The 18439-nt window shown below is 62.1% G+C and overlaps 1 protein-coding gene across 4 annotated transcripts in view; it reads right to left on the reverse strand.

The window, feature by feature from the left end:
* Window positions 1-18439, reverse strand: part of ABCA2 (ATP binding cassette subfamily A member 2) — a 52494-nt gene that overhangs the window by 7766 nt on the left and 26289 nt on the right. For 3 of the 4 annotated variants that reach the window (XM_030001089.1, XM_030001090.1, XM_030001091.2), the window contains 35 exons: window positions 17362-17473; window positions 16750-16916; window positions 16416-16543; window positions 16035-16139; window positions 15378-15563; window positions 15046-15264; window positions 14067-14398; window positions 13604-13763; window positions 13202-13330; window positions 12740-12907; window positions 12327-12423; window positions 11758-11931; window positions 11569-11671; window positions 10808-10922; window positions 10263-10453; window positions 9875-10025; window positions 9371-9575; window positions 8632-8796; window positions 8153-8333; window positions 7647-7859; window positions 7134-7330; window positions 6866-7048; window positions 6229-6413; window positions 6007-6127; window positions 5451-5741; window positions 4126-4344; window positions 3838-3940; window positions 3103-3431; window positions 2317-2530; window positions 2035-2140; window positions 1562-1673; window positions 1090-1150; window positions 660-834; window positions 459-574; window positions 42-189 (listed from right to left, as the gene is read on the reverse strand). In XM_030001089.1, coding sequence (XP_029856949.1) covers window positions 42-189; window positions 459-574; window positions 660-834; window positions 1090-1150; window positions 1562-1673; window positions 2035-2140; window positions 2317-2530; window positions 3103-3431; window positions 3838-3940; window positions 4126-4344; window positions 5451-5741; window positions 6007-6127; window positions 6229-6413; window positions 6866-7048; window positions 7134-7330; window positions 7647-7859; window positions 8153-8333; window positions 8632-8796; window positions 9371-9575; window positions 9875-10025; window positions 10263-10453; window positions 10808-10922; window positions 11569-11671; window positions 11758-11931; window positions 12327-12423; window positions 12740-12907; window positions 13202-13330; window positions 13604-13763; window positions 14067-14398; window positions 15046-15264; window positions 15378-15563; window positions 16035-16139; window positions 16416-16543; window positions 16750-16916; window positions 17362-17473 — 5861 coding nt within the window. The remainder of the gene's footprint in view (window positions 1-41; window positions 190-458; window positions 575-659; window positions 835-1089; window positions 1151-1561; window positions 1674-2034; window positions 2141-2316; window positions 2531-3102; window positions 3432-3837; window positions 3941-4125; window positions 4345-5450; window positions 5742-6006; window positions 6128-6228; window positions 6414-6865; window positions 7049-7133; window positions 7331-7646; window positions 7860-8152; window positions 8334-8631; window positions 8797-9370; window positions 9576-9874; window positions 10026-10262; window positions 10454-10807; window positions 10923-11568; window positions 11672-11757; window positions 11932-12326; window positions 12424-12739; window positions 12908-13201; window positions 13331-13603; window positions 13764-14066; window positions 14399-15045; window positions 15265-15377; window positions 15564-16034; window positions 16140-16415; window positions 16544-16749; window positions 16917-17361; window positions 17474-18439) is intronic. The other variant, XM_030001092.2, reaches the window with a different exon arrangement.

Consider the following 18439-nt stretch of genomic DNA (forward strand, 5'->3'; position numbering starts at 1 on the left):
TCCTTTCCTGGTGGCCCCAGGCAGAGCTGTGAATCTCATACCTTGTCATGCTCAAAGAGCTGCAGCAGGAACGTGGCGACCGTAGCTGTGATGCCAATGAAGAGGTTGATGACAATGAGGAACACGTAGGCGGAGCTGGGCACCTCAAACCAGAAGGAGGCAGGGTACATGATGGGGGTGATGGACCAGCTGGGAAGGTGAGCGGCAAGAGCACACATCAGTGTGGCAGGAGAGGGACCGGGCAGCACCAACCATCAAGCCTTAGGATCACCCATGTCCCAGCCCTGTCCTCCCTGGGCTCTCCCACCCCAGCCCTCACAGCCCACCAGCTATGGGAGCTGCAGAACATCAGCCAGATGGGCAGCCCGGAGGCTAGATCCTGCCTGCGTAGCCACGGTGCAGATGGGGCATTGGAGGGACCCATCAGTGCATCGTGACCACCCCTCTGAGCAACGTACCCATAGAGCAGAAAGAGGGAGAGGACAGCGGGGAAGTTGGTGGGAGACGTGTATGCCGGGAGGTCGAACACAAACAGGATGATGATGCAGCACGTGGCCGGCACTAGGTAGTTCAGCTGGAGAAGACAGAAACTTGTGTGACTGCCCATCCACCCACCTGGCCCAGGGAACTCGGCCGGTGGGGCCATGCACCCCACTCACCATGTCCCACACGTAGTTGGCCAACCAGTAGATGACAGGGTCGCAGCCGCTCACGAACTGCAGGTGTTTGGCCTTGGTGGCCTTTTCAGCCACCAGGAACACCACGAAGCTCGCTGGCACGAAGGACATGGCCACGATAATGAAGATGGCAATCACCACGTCTGTGCCTTGCAGGCTGCATGGGGAGCAAGGAGGAGAGCAGGGACCCCGTCACCCTCAGCTGCCTGGGGAAGGGCCACCCACACTGGCGTGGGACAGTCATTGTCCACAGGGCAGGTCACAGCACAGGGACCCCCACATCACCACCACCTGGTGCCCCCACCCCAGCCTGCAGGGCAGAAGCCTCAGCATTCCCCTCCAAACTGCGGTGGGGAGCTCCCTCCCTTCCACAGGACGGCCATCCTCCCTCAAACCCACTCCCCAGACCTACAGGTAATCCAGGGACAGGCTGGCACTTGTCTTGTTCATGGGGTGGTTGGTGACCGTGATGCCTGTAGGAAGGCCCAAGAAGAAACATGGGAGTGTGAAAGCTGGCTCAGGACAGAAAATCTTGCCCCCAGCCTGTCTGGTCCTGGCTCTGAGTGAGAGGACAGGTTTCTTCCCTGCAGCTCAGCTGAGCTGCCTGAAGCAACCAAGCACCTCGAGGCCAAGCCCTCCCTCACCAGCTGGCAGAGACCATCCTCAGACACACTGCAAGTCCAAGTGCCAGTAGGCAGCACCTCAGGAGGTTCTGCCCCAGCCCTCGCTCTGCCTAGGTCAGACAAGGTGAGTGAACCCCCTGCCTCAACTAGGCACGAGCCTCCTTGCTCCAAGGTGGGACATTGCACTTTAGAGCCTGGTTGGACCACACCCTAAAGCTGTTCCTGATGTGCTTCTGCCCTTAAAAGCCTCTAGGTCCTCACCGTAGGCAGCAGGGTTGCCTTTGCTCTTGGGCAAGTTGGCTCGCAGGATGGCGTTGTTGAGAGCGTTGAGGTAGGTGGGCATGCTGTGGTAGCCCTTGTTGTTGTAGAAGACCTGGAAGAGCAGAGAAGAGTGGTGGGAGGTGGCAAGAGAGCTGGGCCCATAGCAGATGTACTGGAAGGGAGGGATGGGACGGGATGGGACAGCCACAGGGCAGGCTTCCTGTGCTCGCAGCTGTGGAGAGAGCAGGCCACTGCCGACCATGCTGGGCCAGACCTGCTGGGGTGGGAAGCTGCAAAGCGCCCCATGGGGCAAGAGCCCCACCAGATTCCTCTGTGGAGAGCACTGCTGCAGAGCAGTTGGCGAGGGGTCCCTGCCGTGCAGGAAGTGCCGCCTGCCCGCTTCTCCCCACCTGTGCCATGGCTGCCACTGCCCACCCATCTCCCAGCTGCCATGGGGCGCAGCGCAGTCCCACCTGGGCCGTTCTCCGGACAGCGATCTTGCGCACCGTGGCAGGAGCCCTGGCCCCGAAGGAGGCCGGGATGGATTTCTGGACGTTGCCAAAGGTGAGTGCCCCATACCTGTGGGACAAGGCACCGCCAAGAAGCTGTGACCACTGTCCCCCCGCTCTGGGAGCGGGGCCACGCTCAAGCATGCTCCTGGCTCCCATCAGCACCCTGGGCAGGTGTGCCCAAGTCCCGAGTCCTCCACCCCTGCTCCACGGCACAGCGCTGACCCTCCCAGCCTTCCCTCTTGCCTGTGCAGCCGGAAGCGGTCCGAGGTGTAGAGCAGATACTCGGAGACATTGCGCCCTGTGATGTCTGCCAGGATGTCCCCCGTCACCACCTTCATCTGCGGAGGGTGGCCCCCCACACCGCTGGGGCAGGAGAAGCCGGTCCCCTGCATGGAGCACGTGCACTTGATGGGCTCGTGGATGATGTGGGGCAGGGCAGGGGCCGAGGTCACGGTCTCTGAGGAGCAGAGAGGGCAGCTTACAGCCAGGCTCCTGGCTGCCTGGGACAATGTGGGGGCGGCAGAGGGCTCAGCTAAGAAGTCCTGGCTGGGCAGGGAGGGAGCACTCTGCCCCACTGATGTCAGCTCCCGCTGGGCCAGAGCCTGGTCTGTGAGAGGGCTTTTGTGTCCTGGTGACCAAGAGGGACCAAGAGATGGACGTGGGGAAAACCTCTGGGGGACAGAAATGGTTCCAAGAGAGGGCATGAAGTGTGGCTGGAGAAGGCAATGGCTGGGGACCAAGCAGCCAGCCCAGTGAGGGTGACACAAGGCTGGCCACAGGGCTCTCAATGGTGTCACTGCCCCAGGGAGCTCCACCAGCACTGCCAGGGCTGAATGGGGAGCAGTGCTCCTGGGCCAGCACTGGCCCTGAGCCAGAAGTTCAGCCCAGCAGTGCTCTGCTGTGGCCAGGCCAAACTGATAGGCATTTCCAGGGGTGCCTGGAGCTGCTTCTGCAGGGGACACATGTCATCTCCCTGCTGGAGATGAATCCCAGGCCTGGACAGACTCAGGCACCAAGCACAGGCGATACCTTTGACGGCAGAGGAGAAGGTTGTGGAGTTCCAGGCATGGGGCAGGTCCTCATCCACCGAGACGGGGTAGTCGGAGGGGGCCGGGGATGGAGGTGGTGGCACAAAGTTGGAGAGTGGCAGGCCCTGGGTGAAGGAGTCAATGCACATGGCATCGAAGTACTTGGCCGCCAGCATCTTGGACTCATTGCTGTTGAGGTTGAGGGTCTGCATGGGCTGGTCCAGAGTGTTGTTGAAGGCCATCTTGAGCACGCAGGTGGCCCCCACACCGGAGGGCAGGTGGAAGGTGTTCACCAGCTGCTGGGGGCTGGCATCAGGAGACAGCCTGATGCTGCGGGGAGAGGAGCGGGTGAGGAGGGGCAAGGAGCAGGAGACATGAGTCTCATCATCTTGGCCATCTTCTGCTGGGACTTCCCCGAGGCCTTGGCACGTATCATGACTAAATGGGCATGGGCACCGCGGTGGCATACACAGCCCAGGCCTGGCATGACCCAAGCTGCTGATCACAGCCAGCATCGGGGCTGGCACCTCTCCCAGAGACACCCTGGGGAGGATGGAGGCTGCTTTCTGCAAGAGGACATGCCACTGGCCAGGCTCTGCTCCAAGCCTGAGCCAGCCCCGGTGCCAGCCCTGCTGTGGGCTGCCCTCCCTGCTGCCTCCCACCACAGTCCCAGGGATGGAGACAGGGATGGGGAAGGGGCATGGGACGCTGGTCACCAGCGAGCAGTGGCTCTCACCGGTACTCACGCCGCTCCTCATTGGCGTAAGGAATGAAGTTGCCCTTGGGTTGGGTGTAGTTGTGGTACTGCGATGGCGAGAGGATGAGGGGCGGCAGGTCACCTGTGGGGACAAGGACAGGAACCCGCTTGCACCTGCAGCACTGTTGCGCACAGGCAGACTGGTCAAGCACCTATAAGCCTTGTCCTCCCCCCCCACCCCAAGCTAGTGTCCCCACCGGCCACACTGGGGCAGGCAGATGAGGCCACCAGCAGCCGCCAGCGTGCAGGTGGGTGGCTTGCAGGCACCTATTTCGGGCACAGAGAGCGCCACTGTCATGGCCACGCAGACGAAGAAGGCAGGCAGGAGGATCTGCGAGAAGAGGGCCTTGGTGTTGCGCTTGGCACAGTGGAAGCGTTTCACAATCAGCCCGTGGAACTGGCGCAGCTTCAGCCATGAGCCCTCCAGCTTGAAGCTCCCCTGCCCGGCCAGGTCATGGTCCTCCGCCTCCACCTCTGCCTCTTGCTCTGCGAGGGGAGAAGGATGTCAGCCCCCTGGCACGGCCTCTCCCACACACACCTTGGCCTCCAGGGAGCTGAGCTGGGTACTGAGCCAGCCACAGCCACCCCAAGGGACAGGGCAGCACCCAACCCTGATGGCCACCGAGCCACAGCAGCACCACAACATGAAGCGAGGCAGCTGGCTAGAGGGTTCCTCTTGGCCCAAAATGGGAAATTTAGACAACAGTTTTAAAAAACCAACCCAAATTGGTGCTTTTTGGCAGCACCCCTCCATTTTCCCATCAGCTCTCCCAGCTGGCGAGGGGTCAGCGCAGTCAGGAACAGAGGATGGGACATGGGTGGGGGGACCCAGCAGGCATGGGGCTGGGGCTCAGGGAGCTCTGCAACTGCACTGTCCAGAGACAGTGCCTCCCACAACCCAAGTCATCACACTCAGAGCAGCCCCGGCCGGGGAGGCAGGGTGGCGCATCCCTGAGTTAATCACCAGAGGTGCCGAAATAACCCAGAAAAGGATTTGTGAATAAAACAGCAGCCTCAGGGCACCTGCCTGCAACCACCATCCTTCGGCAATCCCAGCATCTGGGTAGAGAGAGCACCGAGCCCGAGTCAGGGCATGGAGGGCAAAGCCACCAGCCAGAAGACAACTCCATGCCCAAGGGTCAAGAGGAGACAACCCGACTGGGTGTCAGCGCGAGGAGTGAGCACGTTAGTGGGGTGAGTCTGCAAGGTCGCACCCGTGGGATCCAAGGGAGGCAAAGCGCAGAGCTAACACCAGCTACGCCCACTGGCTCCGTGTCTCAGCACAGGACCCTCCCACGCACACTCTACCAGTTTGGGCGTGCAAACTGGTGGAAGCACCCATTCCCAGCCCTCCCACCCAGCCTGCGGTTCTCTGGGCGCAGGATCGGTGGATGAATCATCAGACTCCCTGTGGGGTCTCACCCCAGCATCGTCTCGCCCCCCACCCCTGGCACACCCACATGCCCCAGCAGGGCCAGCTCTGCTCTGCCCAGGTGCAGGGACAGGTGCTGCCACTGCCCTGGCCACCCTCTGTGTCCCAGCCGAGTGCCTCCCCCAGCCCCTGCTGCTGGTCAGGCACTGGTGGCACAAACCTTGCAGACTGATGTTATCGGGGTCCTGCCGGTTATCGAACAGGGGTGCATAATCCCCAAAGAATTCGGAATAAGCCCCACCTTCATCGCCCCGCACGGAGCCCACCGAGGAGGCCGAGTGCAGGGATGCCTGTGATTGCGCCAGCTTGGAGCAGGTCACCAGGTTGCTGAGCTCCACCTCGGGCTTCTCTGGCACAGTGGCTTCAGCAAGGGGCTCCCCGTTGGCCTCGGGTTTCGGGCCCAGCTCAGGGGCAGGTGGCTGCAGAGCATCCTTCTTGGACTCCTTCATGTCTGGGGAGACAAGGGGTTGCCACTGGGTATGCCATCCTTCACCATGGTGTGGCACAGAGCGGGGACAGATCTGCTCTGCAAACCCAGACCAGAGCACAAGCTGGCTGCCCTTGGCCAGGATAGGCTCCACTGGAGACCACCCCTCCCTTTGGGAAAGGAGACTCCTGTGGCCACGTGAAATGGGAGAGGAGCCACCAAGCCCACGCAAAGGCACACAGCCCCTCACCAGCCCAAGCAGCACCATGTGCCCCCCCAACGCCCATACCCACGTCGCTGTTCTCCAGAGACTGGTCCTCCTCAGACACCTTCAGGAAGACCTCCTCCAGCGTGGTGTCCATCAGCCCGAAACTGGTGAGGTCCAGTTCCTCCAGGCTCTGCTCCAAGTGCTGCAGAGGCAAAGTGCTGCGTGAGGAGGGCAGGAGGTACCTGTAGTGCCACGGCCCCCCATGACCACCTGCCTGCCCACCTCACCAGCCCTTGCAGGTACCTGGAAGAGCCTCTCGAAGCAGCCCTTCTTGACAGCCTCGCTGGGCAGGATGTAGGAGAGCTCAGTGTTGGTGTCCGAGATGAGGAGGCAGGAGGCCACATACTTCTTGATGAACTGGGAGACACGAGGCTCAGAGCAGGGGCTGATGGAGGAGTGGGTGGGGGGGCTGTGCGGCTGGCCTGGCTCTGTGGCAGAGGGGCAGCACTGGTCGGTCACTTCACACCTGGCTTCCCACCAGGACCCACCATGTCCACCCTATGCCCCAGTGCCACAGGGGCTCCTCCAGCCTCCATTGTGGGGTGCTGGTGGCTTCCTGGCTTCCCTGCCTGGCCTGGGGACGATGCTCTGCACCATGGCCCATGCTGGACGTCTCCATGGGCAGCCTACGGGCCAGACAGAACCAGCACCTGGAGGCAAATGTCACCACACAGGGTCTAACCCGGGACCCAGGCGGGAGAAATCAAGGCTGAGAGATGCCACCTCCTACAGCCCTGCCCCGTCCCCCTCCACCCTCCACATGGCCTAAGGAGACTCGGGGTGGGAGCACTTGGGTGTTAACCTCTCGTTTCTTTCCTGGACTGAAGAAGGGCTGGTCCCATCTACTCCTCTAAACACAGGGTCCCGCTGCCCCCCAGACCTGTGCCATTCCTGGTGTCCGACTGCTTTTTCACCACTGTCAGCTTGTAGCCGTCACCGTAGGTGCTCTTGAGGAAGAGTGGGGAGCCACAGCACTTGAGCTTGCCATGGGAGATGATGGCAATGCGGTCACCCAGCAGGTCGGCCTCATCCATGTGGTGCGTGGAGAGCAGAATGGTCCTCCCTGATGGTGGCACAGAGCCTCAGTGGAGGGGCCAGGGCCACTGCAGCCAGAGGAGCAACGCTGGGCTCTGCCCACCTCCGCTCACCTGGCTTGTACTTGAGGATGAGGTCCCAGATGGCCCTGCGTGCGTACGGGTCCACACCAGCTGTGGGCTCATCCAAGATCACGGCCCGTGACCCACCCACGAAGGCGATGGCCACTGACAGCTTCCTCTTCATGCCCCCTGAGAGAGTCTGCACCAAGGAGTGGCGTTTGTTGGAGAGCTCCAGGTCCTCAATCATCCTGGGGACAGGGGAGAAGCACCAGGGATGCTGGGGGGGGGGCCGTACTGGCACCCAGTGCCTGCGGGGGAGCACATGACACCTCTTCCCCCCACCTATGGCCCTCGGCCACTGGGACAGCCCAGCTGCAGCCAGGCTACAGAAGCATCTTATTCTGGCTTCCACAGCCTGATACCCCAAGCTTTGGAAAACACTTGGTGGAGCTGCTCCAGGGGACATCTCTGCTACCAGATCACACACCACAACTCAGCCAGCAGGAAGGGGACCCACTCATGCAAAAGGCACAGATGGGGCAAAAGGAGCTGGAGGGTGCCTACTTGTCCATCTCCTTGCGGATCTCCTCCTCTGCCATGCTCTTGAGCTGTGAGTAGAACCAGAGGTGCTCCTCCACCGTCAGCCTGTCAAAGAGCACGTTGTGCTGGGGACACATGCCCAGGTTCTTCCGGATCTCATCCATCTCTGTCCGGATATCGTGGCCGTAGATGGTAGCGGAGCCCGAGGTTGGAGGGAACAAGCCAGTGAGGATGGACCTGGATGGATGGAGAAAGGCAACAAGATGAGGGACCTCATATGCATCTACCTGGTCCCAAATCCAACCACCACCTCCAGGAGCATCTGCTGGGCCCCAGGCAGAGCAACGTCTGTGCAGGGCCATGCACCTGCTGCCTGTCCCCCTTTTGTGCCACCCCCAGATCCACACTGCTGCCCTTTGGGCATGGCACCAGCTGCCACAGGGCCCTGCAAGGCCATCACACAGCACCTTCCCCACCCATTGCAGCTGGCTAGAATGACATGGCCCATGTCTGCCCTGACGGGCACTCACATGGTCGTGGTTTTGCCCGCGCCGTTGTGCCCCAGGAAGGACACCACCTGGTTCTCATAGAGGTTGAGGCTCAGCTTGTTCAGTGCCAGCTTCTTGTCCGTCTTGTAGACCTTGGTGAGCTTGTCAATGCAGACAACCAAGGGGAGGTGGGTTGGCTCCTCCTCAATGCCCCGTGTCTCCTCTGCCATGAGAGAAGGATGGTGAGGAGCCGGGGGGTGGCAGGAAGGCCGGGCTTGCAGGGGGGCTCCCCAGGGGATGAACCTCCCCGCCTCCATCCCATAGTGGCTGTGCTGGCCCATGGCCCCTTTCCCTCTGCTTCTCACCAGCTTCTCCCCTCCCATTCCCAGACCAGCAGCAGCACCTGGCCCAGGATCCTGCCCCAACAAGGGCATAGGGGACACACAGGGGTCCATGCAGGACCCTGCAGCAGAGCCAGGGCCATCCCCGGACCACCTCCCACTGCCCCTGTCTGCCCTTACCCAGCCTCCGGCTCTCCATGGCACAGGCCTGATCCTCCTCCATGATGCTGAGGCGGGTGGTGCGGGACCAGGGCCAGGTCCACTCCCAGGTCTCCACTCGCCCATTGCCCAGCCAGTAGGACTTCTGGAAGGGGAAGTACCAGGGCCGCGGCAAGCCAAACATGCCTGCAAGCACAACCCCTATGGAGTGAGGACCAACCCTGCACCCATGTCTGTGCAGAAGCTGGCCAAGGACTGGGGCAGAGCTCAGCGTGGGTATGGGACTTGGAAGTTTCCCCAGCTCAGGGACATCACTGCAGGATGGGGACTGCAAGCACCTCAGCCAACTGGGCTCAGGGCAACGCTGCTGGGCTGTGCAAGGAAGCAAAGTCCTTTGGGCTTTGGGTTGGGCCTGGCTCACGCTTCAGTTTTACCAGGAAAGCAAAGGATGCATGCGAGACCCCTCCCCAAGCAGCCAATAAAGGGGAATAGTGCTCCAGCCACCGACACCTTGCTTTGCTACAGTTGGCCAGTGAACTGAGACACACAACTAAAGATCTCCAAGGAACCTGCTGGTGTCACCAGTGGGTCAGGGCATGTGGGCAGGTGTCCCCAACAGGGCAGACACAGGGGACCCTGAAGGCACACTTTGCCAAATCCCACCATGTCAGGGCGGAGCACTGCCAAGAACCAGCAGGAACTCAGTGAGGAGGCTCCCGTAAGATCAGAGGTGCCCTCATGCCCCACCGCCCACACGTACCCGGGTGCACAGCCTCAATATACCACGTGAGCACCCCGTACACCACGGCATCCACGATCAGCATCATCATGGACAGCAGGAGGTTGAAGTCATCTCCTTCTACAGGCGACTGGCTGAAGGTGTGCCACTGGATGCCCACGCCAGCCACCTCATACAGCGCAAAGTACTTGGAGCCCAGCCCAAAGGCTGTGGTGGACATGAGGGACTGCGGAGACGTGGAGGGAAGGGAAGGGGACGTCAGCAGGAACCACGGGCCAGCTCTGGAGGAACAGGTTGGGGCAAATTCCTACCCAGTGCTACCCCACCCAGCCCTGTGGAGATGGTCCCTGCCCTAGGAGGTCCCAAACCTTCTGGAGATCCCTCCAAAGCCGCATGGGGAGTTGGTTCATACAGGCAGAGGTTTGCCCAGGGCTTGGTGACAGCTTGGTGGACTGTGTACTGGGCATGAGGTGCCTGGAGCAAACCTGGGGCCAAGCACCTCCCCAGCAGCTGTAGCCAACTCACCGCTATGCACTTTTCAAAGGCCGTGATCTTGTCATGTGCCACCTCCTCCCTGATGGCCACGTACATGTAGGGCACGTAACTGAGGAAATAGATGATGCCGCCGCAGGCAGAGGCCAGCTTGGCCTTGGAGTAGAGCACCGACACCAGGAAGCTGCAGGGAGGATAGCATCACCTCAGATCCTACCCCACCAGGGCTTTCCCCACACCATCTGATTTTGTTGGTGTTGAGGTGATAAATTGGCCTCTCAAATCAGCTGGCTGGGGGGACCTGTGCCATTCCACTGGCCCTTGGCCTTGCCCACACAGCTCCCAGCACCCTCGCCCCATGGCACAAGGATCCCGGCACTACCCGTGCCCCCTCACCCCATGGAGTGGACCAGGCACTCACCAGAACATGATGGTAGCCACTGCGTAGATGGCAAGAAAGAGCCAGATGATGAGGACATCACTGTGCATCAGGACCTTGCCGTACTTCAGGATGGCAGTGAGCGCCGTGACAGAGATGGAGAGCTGGACGAAGCCGGTGATGAACCAAGCCACCCAATGCACCGCATTGTTCAAGCCCATCATCTTCATCACCTGCAAGGACAACACTGCTCAGTGAGGCTGTCCCCTGCCCTGCACATCCTTGCTGCCTCACTCACTGGGGCTGGGAGAGCAACGGGAAGCACCGAGGGGTCCCTGAGGGCTGCTGGGAGTGGGCAGGCCACAGCACCCTGTGCCAGGGTGCCAACGGGCTCAGCTCCCTCCGGTGCTGGGCAGGGCTTGTGCCAGGGACACTCGGAAGGACTGGCCCAGCCCAGGGATGTGGCATCTGTGCCCGCACCAGCTCATGCAACCCAGAAGCATGGGGAAGGTGCCCATGGATGCAGCACAGGACTCAGAGCTCAGAGGTGCCAGCTCCTCCTCAGGGATCTCTCCCACCATCCCCACCTCTTTCAGGCGATGCTCCTTCTCTGTCACAATGTGCTGGATCATCATGGCCACTGAGTAGACCCAGGAGATCACCATGCACAGGGGCATCATGTGCTCAATGACGAAGAGGAAGCTGGTGGCGTAGAGGAAGAGAGGGGAGAGCTGGATGGTGGCACCACCACACAGACCCAGGGAGACCTTGAGGCACAGGGAAGCGGAATGGCTCTCCTACCACCCAGGGACAACCAGCCCTCTGGTCCGGCAGCTGTTTAGTGCCCTAAAAGAGCTTCTCCAATGAGCCCATAGGACAGTCTGGTGTCCTGGCAGGCAGGCGGGCAGCAGCCATGGGCTCAGCCCAGTGCCCTACCTACCTGGTGTGGATGGGGCCCTATCCACCCTCCTGCCCTGGAGGGCCAGTGGCTCTGGGACTTCTCCGGGTGCTTCCTCCAGACCACTGTGTTCAATAACCACTGACAGACCCATGTGGCATCCATTCACCACACTCCTCTTGTTCCCCCCAAGTCTTTCAGCCTCCAAGACACCCTGCAGCCATGAGTTTCTCACTTCAGCTGCAAACTGGGCACAAAATCCTTCCCCTGCTTGCCTAGCCTGCTGGTCCAAGGAACAGAGCTTAACTGGTTGCTCATCACTCCCAATGTCACCAACCTCTCTCAAGCCCCCAAACTTGTCCCCTTTTCCCAGCTGAAGTGTCCTGGCCTGCAAAGAGGAAGAGGGAAGGTCCTGCCCCTGCCCACCCTGACCATGCGGGTGTTACTCACTCATCCCGGGTATAACACGGGTACGGGAACATCTGCACATAGTTGCCGGGCTCCACCACATCATGGCCAACAAACGTGTTGATGAGGGCACGCTCCATCATGTCTGGGGAGGAGGAGAAGCCAGGCTGAGCGGGAAGTGCGGGCAGGGGCTGGGTATATGGGCAGCTGTGGCAGGGAGCTGGCACTCACCCTGGATCCAAACGAAGCCGTAAAGGAAGTAGAAGCGGCCGCCGGTGTTGGGGCCAGGCCGCCAGTACGCCCGCCGGATCTCATTGGTCTTCTCCGTGAAGCTGGAGTTCTGCCTGATCTTGTACATGACATGTGGGGGCAGCGAGCCATCCCTGTTGGTCTGGAAGATGACGCCTGCAGGCAGCAGGAGAGGCACCATGGGAGATGGCCACACCAGCTGGCCCGCAGCAACGGGCAGGGACATGGAGGGGTTCAGTGCATCCCAGCCAAGGGCACCACAAGGGCTGCCATGGATGAGGAGGGTGGGCATGGCCCTGGCATGGGATGCAAGGGCACGTGGACTGCAGGCAGCGGCAGTGGGAAAGCCAGGACAGTGGCAGGGTGTTGCGCCTGGCAGGGCTTGGCCAGGGGCAGAGGACGGGTACCATGAGATGGTTGGTCCGCTCATCCACCCAATGCATGCACCAAGGGAGCCACGTCCCAAAGCCAGTGGTCCCAGCCTGGGGCACAGCTGGAGAAGGACATGGCTTCAGGGACCCCTGCGAAGGGGCTGGTTCCCAGGGACATACTGGCAAAGACCGTGACGTTGTCCTGGTAGGCCTGGTTCAGCGTGTAGTTGACAATGCTCTCCTCATCCGGGAAGCCTTTGAAGATGTCCACGCTGACCTGGTAGGAGGGGAAGGCTGGTGAGACCCCACTGGCCCTGACAGGTCTGGTAAGCAGACCCTGCTCACAGTGCAACAAGTACCACCCACAGCCACCCCGCGAGCCCCCGAACCCAACAGTGGATGGGCACCTCCACCATTGACATCTACCCCAAAGCTCCTGACACTGCAGAAGCCATTATCTCCTCCAAGGCTCCTGTCCCATGGCCTTAAGGAGGTCTCAGTGGACCTGACCCCTCTCCAGTCCTACAGAGCCCAGCTGTGGGTAGTGGGTGCCACTCCAGCACCTGTGTTCCCACAGGCAAGCACAACCTCACCTTGGCCATGAAGTGGACCCAGCCGCAGGCGGCATTGTCGATGGTGTCCAGCTGCTGGAGCAGGACGCTGGCATTGGGCAGGGAGAAGTTGCCGTTGAGAAAGTTGTGGAGAACATCACTATCAGAGACGTTCAGGATCTCTGGGTGCTTGTGAAGGTCGGCAGTGAACTGGGACAGGAAGGGAGACACAGGAGGGAGAAGTTGGGGTACCCCCTGCCTCTCAGCCCCCTTCTCCTCCCCATGGACACCGACAGGACCCAACGTTCCTCCTGGGGATAGGGGGACAGCATCCACCCTGCACAGGGAACCAGCCTGGTCGTCACAAGAGCAGGCTGGGCACCAAGGAGCACCTGAGATCTTCACATGAAGAAGCTATGAGGTGCCTGGGGGCAGGACACCCCCTTCTCCCACCCCTGGGGCAGTAAAGCCCAGGCAGGCTCGGTCCCCACCGCGCTATCCTACCTGCTGCAGCCAGCGGATGCGTCTCTGCAGCCTGCCCTCCTCCAGGTAGGCACGGATCTCGGGGGAGATGTTCAGCCACGCCTTGGCGTAGTGGGTGACGTTGCCCACGAAGGCAAAGGTCTCGTTGGCCTGGTGGGGAGGGAGGTCACACAGCGGGAAGAGGCAGAGGCTCCCCTGCTCTCCAGGACAGCTAGCGGCCATGGAGGCAACTGCCCACTTGCCAGCAGGCATCGCTACCCCAACAAGGGCCAGGGCAGCTGCCTGCTTCTGGCAGCACTGGCGGCTGGCAGCTGGCCCTTCCTCCCCACTCAGCCTTGGCCCTGCTCCTCTGGGCAAGGAGGTCCCTGCAGAGCAGGGCTGGTGGGAGAGGAGGGACGGGGGTTCCAGCCTCTGCACCCTCACCTTCAGGATGACCTTGTCCACTTCGGTGCCCACTGGTGCATACAAGATTTTGGGATTGCTGGTCATCAGATGCACAAGGAGGCCCAGGTTTCGCTGCTCCTTGCTGGTGAAGCCCAGCGAGCTCATGTTGCCCTGCTTCAGCGCCTCAGGCTCGATTGTCCTGCAAAAGGGGCTCAGGCTGCCCATGCCACTCCAGCCTCAGCACCCCTCACTGCAGGCAGTCCCCACCCCAACCCATGAGGGGATTTCACGCCAACTTCCATGCCAGCACGGTGCTGGCCAGCACAGGGAGCTTTCCTCAGCCATGGCACAAGGATGCAGTGCAGCATCCATCTCCCATGTGCTCATCAAGTAATGACCAGGGGCCCTTGATGGCTGGCAGAGGCAGGATGGGCTCTCCCACACCCCTGTCCTGACCAGAGAGCACCTGGATCTGGCCCTCTCCATCCCCTCGGGCTCCTACCGGTTGTTGCCGCAGAGGATGGGCTGCAGCCCAGCCCAGAGCTGCACGAATGCCGAGAACTGCCCCTGGGGGTTGTCGCCACCAGCTGGGCCCCTGCCGGCGCTCTCCTCTTCCGCCGTGGCATTGCTGGCCGTGGCATTGGCGCCGGCCCAGCCGGTGCTGTTGGCAGTGGGTGTCGGGGCCTTGCTGGCGCAGGCTCCCCTGGGCAGCAGCTTGGCCAATGCCGAGAGGATGTCCACATCGCGGAGAACCTTCTCCATCTCCACCAGATCCTCCAGGAAGGCGCGGAGGCGGTGCTGGGCAGCTGTGCTGTTCACCTCGTCCAGCTTCAGCTGTGAGGATGAGTGGGCAAGGGGTTACTGATGGCTGGGACAACAGGGCCCTGCTTACCAGCGGGAAGGGACCAAGGCGGACCCCAAGCAGTGGCATGTCCGCTTTCTTGATTAAAAGGTAGGAGCTGTGCCCAGCTGGGGCCCCAGACTCATTGCAATGCATCCGTGGCTATCAGGCAGCGGGAGTGCAGGCAAATGCTGGCAGGGTCTTGTTGGGGGACAGAAGATGTCCCTCAGGCAAGAAGAGTGGTCCTCCGTGACCGCAAGGGACACATCAGACTTGGGTGGGACAAGAAACGGGATCTCAGAGCCAGACTTGAGGAGCTGTGCCACCAGGGACATTGCAGTCCTGGGGAGAGAAGCCTGTGGGGGGACACTTGGCAGATGCTGAGGACAGCCAGCCCCACCCAATGGGCAGCATCCGAGCAGGTGCCAGGAGGGGGAATCATCCGGGGGTCCCACCATGGGGCTGAGCAGGGAGTGCCCATGTGGGGTAAAGAGGTGATCCGGAGGGGCCAGGCCATGTAATGGAGCCCCCTGTCCCCACACATCCCCTGGTGAGTAGGGAAACCCTGCCCAGGACTTGTCCCTGCCCCACAGCCCACCCCACGGCTGATGGGAGGCACGTCCCGCAGCCCCGCTCTCACCCTGCTGATGATCTTGGGGGTGTCCAGCTGGTCCCGGAGCTCAGCAGCCAGCTGGGCGAAGCGCTCCCGGCGGGCAGCCCGGCTGCCATTGCAGGCTAGCGCCCGGTATGCCGGCAGCAGCGGCTGCTGCCCAGGGGCCACGCGCAGGAGGCGGCGCAGCCCCCCTGGGCTCTGCTCGCACGTCAGCTGCTCCAGCACCGGCCCGGTGAAGAGGACACTCTACGGGACAGGGAGCCATAAGGGCACAGCCCCGGTCACAGGAGCACTGCAACAGTGCCCAACCTGGTACAGCAGCTGCCCGTGTGCCCTGGCTCGCCCCGCGAGGCACTCACCTCCATCTCGGTGACAAAGGCCTGGGAGCTGTCAGAGGTGGTGGGTGCCGGGGCAGTGCTGGCAAGGCCCAGGGCCTGGGAGAGCAGGTGGAGCAGCACCGGCTGGCGTGGGCCTGCCGCAGGGTCCCGCAGTGCCCTGTGGACCAGCCCTTCCCGCAGGCTCCTCCAGCTGCTGGGGAGGCTCTTCTGCAAGAGGACCAATGGGGGTGGCTGGTGGTGTGGGCGCTCCCTGGGGTCCCTCTGTGTGTGTCCCCAGGCACATGTGAATGGCCCCACAGCACCCACGTCCATGTTCTCCATGGGGAGGGGAAGAAAAGGTGACATGCAGATGGGGGGAACATGGGTCCCCTGCACCCCAGCCACAGGAGAGAACAATCTCTCCCGCTCTCTCCACAGCCACCGTCCAGGTGGTGCCATCACCCATTGCAATCAGAAAGCGAGACACAGGCATTGGTGTGCCTCAAAGCACTGGGGGAACTGGTGGCAGCATCGGTACAGGACCCAGCCATCCCTGCTGCTGCTCTGGCCACCTGACAGCATCCCATCACATTCCCTCCACCAGGATGGACACCCCCAGATCGCCCTGTGGCGGGACATGGAGGGGACATGGAGGATGAGCTCTGCCCCACCGTGTCCCCTGCATGTGGCACCGCTCACCTCCAGCTGCGCCATCTTCTCACCGGGGTCAAACCCATCCCACAGGTCTCGCTCATGGGTCTCATCGGGTACCAAAGGAAAGGAACCGAAAAACAGGCGGTACACCTGCACCAGGGATGGAAGCGGGGCTGCTGAGCATGCCAGGAGCAGAGGCACCAGTTTGCCCAGCAATGCCCCAGCATGGGGTGGCAGGGCAGGATGAGTCCTGGCCAGCTGCCCACTGACTCCCACTCTGTGGGTCTGGTGGTCAGAGCTGTCTGGGTTGGGACATGTGACCATGTGCTGGGGCAGTGCAGACCCCTGCAAAGCCCGGCCCTGCAGTGCTGTACGGTCACCCACCTCCCACAGGTCATCACCCACCTCCTGCAGGTTGTCACCCACCTCCCGCAGGTCAACACTGGAGCCCAGGAGCAGCTCAGCCGTGCTGTTGGGGAGGGACAGGTTCTGCGTCAGGAAGCGGTGCAGCTCGCCCCGGTCCTTGGCTGCCCATGCCAGCGTGAAGCCGGGTCCTGGCAAGGAGCAAGGCAGAGGGGTCAGAGCGGCCCGCCAGCATCAGGGACACAGCATGGCCCCACAGCTGGCCCTGCCTGGCATGCAGCAATGTGGGACAGTGGCAGGGCACTGCCACATGCTGTCACAACACTGGGTGCCTGGCAGGTGGGCATCTCCATCCCTGCCTGCACAGGCAGCGGGGGTCAGGCAGGACACAGCCTACCTGCTTGGTTGCTGAAGCGGGTCTCCATGGAGCTGGGCTCACTGCTGCTGAGTGCCTCCAGGCGCCGGCGCAGCGACTCCAGCTCCTCCTCCAGCCCCGGGTGCTGCGGGTCGAAGAGGCTGCTCTGTTCCACCACTTCACTGAGGTGCTCCAGGAGCTGTGTCACCCTGCAAGAGCCCAGCACCACCATGGCTTCAGGGACAGGGACAGAGGGATGGGGACACCTTTTATAGAGCTCTTGGGGGGACAAACCCCTCGGGTGCACAGGGCAGCAGTGCTGCCTGCCATGGGGCACCGCAGCCCCAGGAGCTGCCCTTGCCTGCACACTGAATCCACTATGCCAGTGGTGCAGAGGAGAGCCCAAAAGCCTTGAGGCGTCCCTGGGGGCCACCGCCATCCTCCTCCCAGCACCAGGCACATGGGAGCCCACGGAGGAAACGGGCTGAGATGTCCCCTGCACCCCAGGGACACAGCGCTCTGCACCCAAGCACTCTGGGGGACACAGGCTTGTGCCTTGTCCCCAGCAGGGCAGTGCCAGAGTGGGAAGGAGCAGGCTGCATGCAGAAGCGTGCAGGGCAGGAGGAGGAAGCGCATGGCGAGGGCACGACTCACGTGGAGTTGGAGTACTGCAGGAAGCCGAACTCGTCGCGCTGGCCGTCGGGGCACAGGGACTGCATGACGGGCAGGATCCCGGCTGAGGTGAGCGGGGCCGCCGTGTAGAAAGCTGGAGCCAGCGAGAGAGCGCAGAAGAGGCCGGGGAAGGTGCGGGCAGGGAGGGAGGAGAGGCAGGGGAGGCAGGAGGGAAGCAGGGGGCCACCGGAGAGACAGACACTCAGTTCAGAGAAGCACACGCTGGACCTTGCAAGCCCCGTGGGAGGTTGGCGGCCAAGGGCAGAAGTCTGCAGCTATCCCACCATGGCTGTCCCCGGCTGGTGGCCCCTTGGGGCTGTGGGCAGCTCCTGCCACCCTGGCTCCTGCCCTCTTGCCGCTGCCCGCTCCCCCCTGGGTGACAGGTCCCTCCTGCCCCAGGATGATGCTGATTTTTGCCGCTTGCCCCAGGATGGCTGCCAACCTCCCCCGGCCTCTTGGCCCCTCTTGTTAGTAACCTCAGAGGCACCGCCGGATCTCCAGAGGAAGAAGAGGAGGAAGAATACGACAGGGAAAATAGAGTTGTCACCTGCAGCTCCCCAAGCCCCCAGCCTCCCCTCCGCCTGGCTGCCCCGAAGCGCGGCTGCTGGAGGTGGGTGGAAATGGAGACACGGTGCAGGGGAAATGGAAGAAATGAGGAGCAGCAAGGGGATGGCAAACCTTCCCTCCTCCACCGGCACTGAGCCATCCTCCCTGCCAGGGTCTTTCCATGTCCTTCTTGGGGGCAGGGCAAGCCCAGAAGGGCCCTGCCCAAAGGGGACCAGAGGTTGTCACTGGGCAACATAAGGCAGGGACCCTGCTCTCACTACCCCAGCCAGTGACCCCGTGGTTAGAGGCGGGTCAGTGCTGTTAGCACAGCCGCAATGGGCAGGGGCTGGTGAAGATAGGCTTCTGGCAGGGACAAGGGACAGGCCGGGGCAGGGACGGGCATAGCATGGGATGGGCTAGCAGCCTGATGGAGTAGTGGGACAGATGGTGGTGGCCACACCAGGCTTTGGTGACAAAGCCAGCGCATGGGTGGCATCTTGCTGGCCTCTAGGCT

This window comes from Aquila chrysaetos, chromosome 24 (assembly GCF_900496995.4).
Source record: "Aquila chrysaetos chrysaetos chromosome 24, bAquChr1.4, whole genome shotgun sequence".
In the NCBI taxonomy this organism is placed as follows: domain Eukaryota; kingdom Metazoa; phylum Chordata; class Aves; order Accipitriformes; family Accipitridae; genus Aquila; species Aquila chrysaetos.